The sequence below is a fragment of the Oreochromis niloticus genome, linkage group LG7 (genome assembly GCF_001858045.2).
Source record: "Oreochromis niloticus isolate F11D_XX linkage group LG7, O_niloticus_UMD_NMBU, whole genome shotgun sequence".
In the NCBI taxonomy this organism is placed as follows: Eukaryota; Metazoa; Chordata; class Actinopteri; order Cichliformes; family Cichlidae; genus Oreochromis; species Oreochromis niloticus.
The window spans coordinates 29,225,897-29,235,308 of NC_031972.2; the positions used below are offsets into that span (position 1 = coordinate 29,225,897).

General features: G+C 37.9%; 1 protein-coding gene across 1 annotated transcript; it reads right to left on the reverse strand.

Annotated features, from left to right (window-relative positions):
• Positions 1–392: 392 nt before the first annotated feature.
• Positions 393–8,341, reverse strand: wdr5 (WD repeat domain 5). The gene is made up of 14 exons (XM_003440103.5): positions 8,153–8,341; positions 6,458–6,567; positions 6,168–6,276; positions 5,939–6,012; positions 5,622–5,711; positions 3,664–3,753; positions 3,431–3,514; positions 3,285–3,340; positions 2,990–3,036; positions 2,691–2,766; positions 2,356–2,389; positions 2,002–2,076; positions 1,760–1,847; positions 393–1,519 (listed from the first exon to the last, which is right to left on the reverse strand). The coding sequence occupies exons 2-14, from the start codon at positions 6,533–6,535 to the stop codon at positions 1,419–1,421; spliced, it is 1,002 nt and encodes a 333-aa protein (XP_003440151.1). The 5' UTR covers positions 6,536–6,567; positions 8,153–8,341; the 3' UTR covers positions 393–1,418.
• Between the last annotated feature and the right edge of the window lie 1,071 nt (positions 8,342–9,412).

The window sequence follows — 9,412 nt, forward strand, 5'->3', positions numbered from 1 at the left end:
ATTTTATCCCTTGCTTATGTACTCTGTTCTTTCCCTTCTCACTGTGGGCTGTTATGTACATTGTGGAAAAGCTTATTTGACAGCAAGAGAAAATTTTCAGATTGAAAATGTAAGACGGGAGTAATAGTAAGCTTTGGCACTTTGGTAACTGTGTCGCTTTTACTTTGCCATTTTTCAACCTGTTGCTGCAAGATGGGAGTATCTTCTTTCATTATATTTTGTCTATTTTTAAGAAAATGGAATTTTGTCATCTGTTCTTTGTGGGTTGTTCTCTGATGTTCTTCGTTCATGGACAGGAAAAAAAAAAAAAGTTATTAAAAAATTTTAAGTGAGCGTTTCCAGTTGATTTGTGTTACAAGGTGTACAGAAATAAAACTGTCAGTGACTCGGGCTGAAACATACAAAAACTGTTTTTATTCAGATGTGAGTTACAGCTGTCAGATGCGAACATATTTTACATAGAATCCAGGTTAACTACAGGAAAAGCAGCCTGCTGGCTTCATGTGCAGAACTATCAGCTAGTCAAGCAGAGAACATAAAAACACAAAGACAGCTAAAGTAATCAAACTGCGACACATGGCGTTGTTGTATGTACAAATACTGGAACACAATAACTGCATTTGGTCACTGATGTGAACTGTCAAGTGTTAGTAAGTACTTCTTTTTTTAAGGGTCATTCAGTGCTCCAATACTATGGTATAAAGAGGGGGGGGGGAATTAACATTTTGATTTTTGTAGCAAATCTTGAAGAATTTTAAACATTCTCAATGTTTGCACATATGTCAAATTCTGGTTTGTTGCCCTAAAAAAAAAAAAAAGTTTTTAAAAATATCTTGTTGGGGCATAAAGCACTCACTTAAGATCCGGAATCCTTAAGTATTTAGTAGTTGTCCTCAGGTATACCGTCACCTCTTTAAAGTCCTTGATTGTAAATGGTACTACTGAGTTACACAAAGGCAGAAAATAAAATGACACAAAGGACCAAATAACCATTATATTCATTGTACAAGACTAGAATCGTGCTTGTGAAGACTTATGAGGCAGTGACATCGAGGTTAATGCAGTGTTTAAAAAAAATAAAATACTGAAGCACCAGAATATTGCTGCAAAGTAAAACGAGGGAGAGAGAAAGAAAAAAAAAAAACAATCACAAATTTCCATAATGAGACATCGAAATCTGGCACATGCTTTGATGAGGGGATAACGTCCGCTGCAGAACTGTGTGTGGATGATGTGTCTGGTTTGGTTCTCCTGGCTGAATGTCACGACATTTCATGGAGTTTAATTTCATTCTTCCAATCCAGCAGGAGCTCTCTGTTAGAAAACAAAAGTCCTCCTGTCTTACAATAAAATGTAGGAAAATTATATATATATAAAAAAACAAAGGAACACAAGTGGCCCAAAAGATCCAAAATGGCTTAGCAGTCGCTTTTCCATAGCTTGATGGTTTTGTCGTTTTCTAAAGCCGCAGATGCGATGATGTTCTCTGTGGGGTGGCAGGCAGTTGAAATGACAACGTCTGAAAAGAGTAGAGGAAGAAAATTTAAAGAACGACAATATAAAAGAACAGATTGCACCAGAACACAATATTTAAAACACAGCTGCAAATTTCTGTCTTAAAAATGAGCTGCGTCTTCAAGTATTTAGTTAAATAAATCCAAAGTGATTTGAAAAGACAACTGATGCTGGCTTAGATTTTCAGTCCCCATACAAAAATGCTATTCTATCTGCGTTTTCAGTCACAGTGCAGCTGTAGTACCTGTGTGGCCCTGGAGTTTCTGCACAATCTCCTTCGTCTGCAGGTTCCAGATATAAACCATGTTGTCTTCTGAGCCCGACACGATCCACTGCAAAAGAGCAGCGGCACTTAGGCTCAGAGTTATGTTTGCACACATAAGTGATTTCACAAGGACCATTTAGTAACTTTAAAGTAACACTGAAACTCAAAGCACCAATAAAAACAAAATATAAACATTCAGTTTCTCAAAGAAATGATCTTACCTTCCCACCAGTGACAGAGAAATTTGCAAATATGCAGTACTTCTCATTTTTATGGCCCGTGTATGTCTTCAAGCACTGAAATGTTAGAAAAACAGAAGTTATTTGTGTGTATTATACAATCAAAAATGACAAAACTGTAAAATCTGCACAGTTTTATTCATTACTACACAAACATTTCACATCTTAAAGCAAAATAAAATGCCATCATTACTGAGGCTAGGACACTACTGGGAATGTGAATCTATGATTTAAAATTTCTGAACTCTTAATACATAAACACTGACAAATAAAAGCATTTAGAATAAAAGAACGGAATGATAATCAAGGCTTTCAACAGCTTTCAAAGGCAATTACCTTTCCTTTGCTGTAGTCCCACAGCTTCAGCGTGCTAAAAAAATAAAAAATACAAACAGAAGTTTAAAATCGACAGTCAAATAAACAGACAGCAGCTCACTGTGATGTTGTGCTGCCTCCTGCTGGTGAAATCCAAGTAGTGCTTTTGAAAAACTGTCCAGCTCCTTAAGAAGTCAATTCAGATTTATTTATATAGCACCAAATCACAACACCACTCACCTCAAGGCGCTTTACAGTGAGAGACCCCAACAATCGAGCAACCCCCCCCCCCGATTAGCAAGCGTTGTGCGATAGTGTGAAGGAAAGACACAAAACTGAACAACGTCTATACTCACTTATCCAGTGTAGCAGCCAGGATGTATTTCCCATTGGGGGAAAACTTTACAAACGACACAGGAGGGTTGTCGTCATCTAAGAAACACAAAAAACAAGAACGCATTGATCACAAAGACACGTTTAAAAAAACAAAACAAAACCGAAAAAACTCAAAGCTTCAACCTGATTGCATTTTTCATGCCTCAATACAAAACTAACTAATTAGATTTGCTGTCACTAATCAATCGTTTAATTAGCACATTCTGCAACAAATCAAATCAAACGAGAAAAATTGGAACACGTGTGTGACTGATCTTACCTATCAGTGTCTTTAAACACTGTCCCGATGCTGTGTCCCAGATTCGACTGTGAATGAAAGATAACACAATTAACTGAGAGACGTTTCTGTGTAAAAATCACACACCAGATGACTAGAAAGTCATCCACATCAGCTACAATGTGATGATAAGGGATTCTTTTTAGCTCGAGCACAGAACAAATATGCCAGACATGGAGCATTTCCAGTTCTTATCAAAGGCAAGCTTGTTCTTTTAAAAAGCACCCATGTTCCCTGAACTGTGGCCAGAGAGTCTCAGGGGGATCCAAGTACTCACCAAAGGCCATCGTAGCTACTGGACACGATCAGAGAGCCGTCTCTGTTGAAGTGAACCTGCAAGCCGAGGCAGATCATCATGCCTTTGATACAGTGTTAATATTAAATCCAGAACATTTGTCTAATTAATTATAAAAATAAACTTACAGCAGAGACTGGATCAGAATGAGCTGGCAGCGTTTTCAGACATTTCCCAGTCTTCACGTCCCATATCCTTACACTCTCATCGAACTAGAAACAGAAGAGAAAAAAAAAAATCATTTTTTGGAAAACCACTCAGAAACATGCTTCTAATGCTTAAAGTGAGAGCTTTCGCAAAGGTCTAACATCTGCTTTCCATTTAGGTAGGACTTGTTTCTTGCCAAGAGCTTGGTACTCACCGATCCTGACACAATAAGATTGGACTGGGGGTTGAAGTTGCAGCAGAAGACGTAGTTGCTGTGACCTTTCAGAGTTTTTAAGCACTTCCCCTGGATTAGAGAGAAAATTGGTCGAAATGTCACATTTCTCACCCACACTGAAAAATCCAGGACCATCTTCAACTAAACCACACTACAAGTGCAGCTTTAAATGTGATACAATTTTAACATCAGCAGAAACCACAGATATGAACCTAAGAGTCTACATGGATTTTATTTTCATACTTCATAAAAGTATAATGATAAGAGACACTGCAGCGATGTAGACCGAGCCTTACCAAATCACTATCTAGCCTTTTTTTAACAGCAGTACACCGCATTTCCAACACACTGAGATTCTATTACAATTAGTACTCCCAAATAAAGCCTTCTCATTTACATATTTTTCCGACTCTATTATCAGAAAATAGGCCCATATAAAATAATCCATTAAGACATTTTAATCAGCAACTTCCAAGCCATTTCCAATCTGCCGCTCTGCTAAGATCCTAATTTGATAAACGCAACATCATCTGACAAAATCAGCACATGACTTCAGCTAAATTTACAAAGAAATTTAGAAGCAAATCTAACTTTAAGTAAGCATGTCATAATGTCTCTGAACTTCTCTGAAAAGAGCATGTGATATCTTCTCCTGATAACAGAATGAGAATGTGCAGGAAGAGTAAATAAAGGGGAGATTGCCCACAAGTTAACCAATCATGGATCGCATTGTTCTCTCAGACAGCAGAAATAGTACGTCCAGCCAAATGATCATGAGATGCTCCTCCTTGGATGTTGGCTGCCCTTTGTTCTGTTCTGTCAAAATGATCCTGCACTGCTTCAATAATGTCCGAGCTCTGTGGAGGGCATTTTATGATGAGGCTTCAGCAAACAGTAGATCAACTGAAGGCCCAGATGCATTTCTCAGAGTCTGTTTCAGGACTCTGTTTCAGATATTTTGATATTTACTCTGTTATAGATAGTTTTAAGGCCTGCCACTTCTTTTGCCCTTTACTTGTCCTGTTTCCTTTTTTTTTTTGTAAAGGACACTCTGTACACCATGCTGAGATATGCCAAGTTTTCAGCTAATAAGTTCTAGGGGAAATCACCTGGTTGGTACAAAAATACTATTTCATCCCATCAAACTTATATTTGGCATTCCTCAGATTCAACAAAAGAAATGGGCACATATTAGCAGCTTTCGTGACAGGCTCTTAGTAAAAAATAAATAAATAGAGATAAAAATTTAAAACTGGTTCTTTTCCAAAGTTGTCTGTTAAATATAAGATAAGAAAAAAAAAAGGTTCATCCCTTTGAGTTATGTGGCTTTACAAAAGCAAAAAACATTCTTCTGAAAATGGTCAGGAACAAGGCCTGGACTGAAAATGCCCAAAGAAAATTTTGAATGACCTTCAGAAAGCCTAAAAACACAAGACCTTTTTAAAAATTACAAGAAAGTCTCGCTCCAAATATGGGATGGCTCAAGAGTTTTTCATAGGACTGTATATTTTTCCTTAATAATGTTTTTTAGATGTTCCAACTCTTTTGTGCTGTGCACATTTCATTTATATAAAAAAATGACAATCAATTACTTACATGAACTAACCTAATAGTTGTAGTTAGTGCCACTACTCTTCAATCGCCACGCTGATACCTGCCAATCACTCATCCAAAATCATGCTCATAAATGTGCCACAGCCAATCATGCTTTTTCTTATTTATCTTTATAATTCTTCTAGAAAGAAGATCCCATGCCAGATAACATCACTAGACTCCCTACTCCTGGATAACTAAAATAAAAATAACCAAAACTGTTGGTCAAATATTCTATGATGGTAATATACCTGTGCAGCTTGCTAAAATGTATGCGCAGCAAACAGAGTTCAGTATTATATCACACATTTCAGCAGAATCATTTAAATAATCTCCCATCTTACCGAGCTAACGTCCCAAATCTTCAGGGTTTTGTCATCTGATGCAGATACCAGGAGGTTGGAGTCAGAGGACCAGGCCACATCAGATATACCCTGCAGATTCATGGGAACTGATCAGGACTTGAAGCTCTGAGAACAGCTAGCATGGGGCCAATGTAAGAACTAATGGAACCATGGCTTGGCTCTTAGTAACGACTCCAAACATCTGATCCCAATTGACTAAACATCAAGGATGCTACAGTTGCTCTACGTAAGTCCAGCCAATAAAAAACAAAACCATTAACACGGCAGGAGTATAGCTGAGAATTAGTCAAACTCACAAGTTTGTGTCCAGATATGGTTTTCTCAAACTTGCCGTCATACGCGCCCCAGATTTTGATCAGTTTATCAGCAGCTGTAGAGACAGAATGAATACGCACTCAGCATAGGTAAAAAAACAAAACAAAACACATCATCAATCTTAAAACTCAACAAGAAGCTGCAATAATTTATTGATAATTATTAAGTTGTGAAAAAAAATTGGTATTTCCAGCAGTGATTTTTACTCACATGAGCTGGCGAGCCATTCTCCACTCGGACTGAATTTGACAGAGGACACAGCTTTGGTGTGGCCCGCTAATGTGAACTTCAGGCTGTAGTTTGGCTTTGCAGGTGCCGACTGTAAGTGAAAAAGAAATACGACATTTAACAACTCTTGGCTGAGATGTGACAAATACACTAACATTCATCTAAGTCTATATTAAACAAAATACATTCTCTTATGAATCCCAACTATGGCTATTTCTTGGCCCTAAAAGGCTACAGCTGGAACAGAATAGTGATACTCCAAAAATTCAAACCTTGCTTTGGCTGGCAGATGCTGACGGCGCTACTGGAGGTTTTGTGTCAGTCTCTGGTTTCTTGTCTTCAGTTGCCATGGTGAGGAAATTAGCATTTACTGTGTACTATCCTAAAGCAGAGGAAAAAATAAATATTGAAATAAATACAAGAAGACATTCTTTATGCCACTGGTGATGATCAGTATATCAGTTATAAATACCAATGAACACATATAACAGCGAGCCTCAGTAACCTTTCAAGAGGTTTGCATGAACAATATCACTGACAGCCTGGATAATATGATTACATTTTTCAAACTGTCTCTTTCACGCTCAGACACTTGGTGACTGACAAACAACTAGTTTAAAATAAGTTTAGCCAAATTAAACTTCCCTTTCAAAACAAAAACTCAAAAATACTAAAGCCACTTTTTGAAGTGATAAAAGAAAAGATTGTATTTATAAACTTCACTACTGCGTCATTAACTTGATTTATAACTACTACTGTGTAAATGCCTGTCAATGTTTATGCCTAAAATAAAATAAGACACATTATACAATACAATTCGTTCGCTATTAAAATGACCATTCAACACATGTTTCTAGCTGTTTTTTCATTGAACTTTTTTCAAATCAACTATTTTATGCACCCAATAAATCTTACATCTTCGAAAAAGCTATTCTTAGTTTCTGATAGGTTTTCAAGCAGCAGATACACTGGCACACTCAAAATTTCTTCAGAAATTTTCTAGTTTGTGTTTATTTATTTATTTACACGATGACTATGCAATTTTTTTCTAGTCTCTAAAATCCTGATATTAAAGTTAGTCAATGTAGACCTATAAATACATACATACATACATACACACATATATATATATAGATATAGATATATATATATCCCTGCATTAACTGCAACATTCCTTGACAGTCAAGTTGAAACGAATTTTAGACTGAATATAGTCGACATTTAGTCTGATAGTGGTATTAAAATCCAATGAAAGGGCAAACCTCTTTCTCCATCTCACATGACAACAATGATATATATTGCATAACGCCAAAAATGCACAAAGTATATACGAAACCACCTTGGTACATTAACTTTACATTAACAGCAGTTTAGCTCACGATGTTTCCTTTTAGTTTTATGTCCCTCATATGAGCTGCAGTTTTTGCTAAACGCCGCATTTAACCCAGTTGGTACCGGCTGCAGCTATTTTTTCTTGTTCGTGTTGCTGCTTTCTCATTTAGCTCCAAGTTTAGCCATTTAAGCTAGCTTAAGCTAGCTAGCGTTGCATTACTTCGTTGTGGCTACTTAAAACCACCAAACAGAAACGCATATGCATTCAGCTAAGACTAGATGGCATCTGTTTGCAATATATTAACATGAATTCGCGTTTAAATGGAACAAACGTGCGAGAAAAGAGAATATCAAACAAAGGGCGATACGGACTCCCTTGGCTGGAAAAATTCAACTCTTGACTATGATCGTATTTGAACGACAGCTAGCTACGCTGTTATATCACTATTCAGATGTTTAACCGTCAATCATAACGCCACGTTAAAACTGGTGGTTTTATATAAACGCTAAAGGGTATTTGATGATGCAGCCGCCGCTGCTCGAAATGCACTGGTGCTGTTGACAAACTGGCTGAGGTGCCATGGAGGGGCCCTCCATTCACACAATGAGGATTCAGTCATAAAGACGATACTCACAGATTAATGGAGCTTCACGGTCAGATTGTTACTCCTCGTAAACACACGAAAGGGTAAAAAAACACCATGTATGTGTATTCAGACGATCATGGAGAACGTATACAGCAAGTGACTTGCTCTTGGATGATTGCCTGTAGGGAAAGAGAAGCGGGGAATGTGGTGTGCTGTGGCTTTGCGCATGCGTGTTACGCTCTTCTTCTTCTTTGGTTTTCACGACGGGACGCAAACCAACGTGTTTACGCGCATACTGCCACAATCCATTAAACAGAGAGTTTTGCATGTCATTCATTATTATATCTTCCATTTTTATAAAACAGTATTAAACAACTGTTGATAAAGACGTTTAGAGAAGGTCAGGAGGAGTTCCATTGTTTCTAGAGAATATGGGGCATATGATTGGGTACAAGAGATGAAATGTGGCAAAGAAATATGTTAAGGTGGTGGAGGACATCTAGGAGGACAACAAGACAGTGGTGTGGTGTGCAATAGGAGTGACAGATGGATTTGAAGGAGGGGTGGGATTATATCAGGGATTGGCTCCAAAACCACTTCTTATTTGCAGTGGTAATGGACAGGTTGACTGATGAGATCAGGCGGGAATCTCTGTGGACTATGCTGTAGAGAGAGTATAGAGCAGGTGGAAAAGAGTCCGGAAAGGTGTAGGTATAAGATAAGATAAGATAAGATAACCTTTATTAGTCCCACACGTGGGAAATTTGTATGAGCATTTAAGTCCGTTTGAAGCAAGACATATTAAATATGTGTGAATGAGAAGGAAACACATGTAACATTGAAAATCCAAAGAATAAAGGTAGTGAAGGTGGATGAGTTTAAATGGTAGTTTAAATCAGTGCACAAGTGAAGAGGAGTGTGCAGGCAATGGTGGGATCAGGATAGCAGCACAAGTCAAAGGGAAGGTTTAGAAGATCATAATGAGACCTGCTATGATGTATGGTTTGGAGATGGCGGCGCTCATAAGAAGACAGGAGGTTGAGCCGGATATGGCAGATGTGAAGATGCTGAGATTTTCATTGTGAATTACCAGAATGAACAAGATTAGAAATGAGTACCTGAGAGCAAGGTTGATCAGCTTGAAGACAGTTGAACAGTGTGTAGAGAAGGGGTAGTGGATATACTGGACAAAGGATGTTGGAGATGGAGTTGCCAAGCTGGAGGAAAAGACGAAGACCTCAGAAGAGGCTAATGGATGTAGTGAAGGAGGACATGCAGGGTTGGTGTGGCAGAGGAGGAAGCTAGACG

What these genes read in the sequence shown, in the direction of transcription:
- wdr5 (XM_003440103.5), bottom strand. Translation starts at nt 6,535, where the DNA reads ATGGCAACTGAAGACAAGAAACCAGAGACTGACACAAAACCTCCAGTA. An exon ending in AGATTTGGGACGTTAGCTCG is followed by an intron (nt 3,754 to 5,621) that starts GTAAGATGGGAG and finishes TCTCTAATCCAG; the next exon opens with GGGAAGTGCTTAAAAACTCT. An exon ending in ATTCTGATCCAGTCTCTGCT is followed by an intron (nt 3,341 to 3,430) that starts GTAAGTTTATTT and finishes CTCGGCTTGCAG; the next exon opens with GTTCACTTCAACAGAGACGG.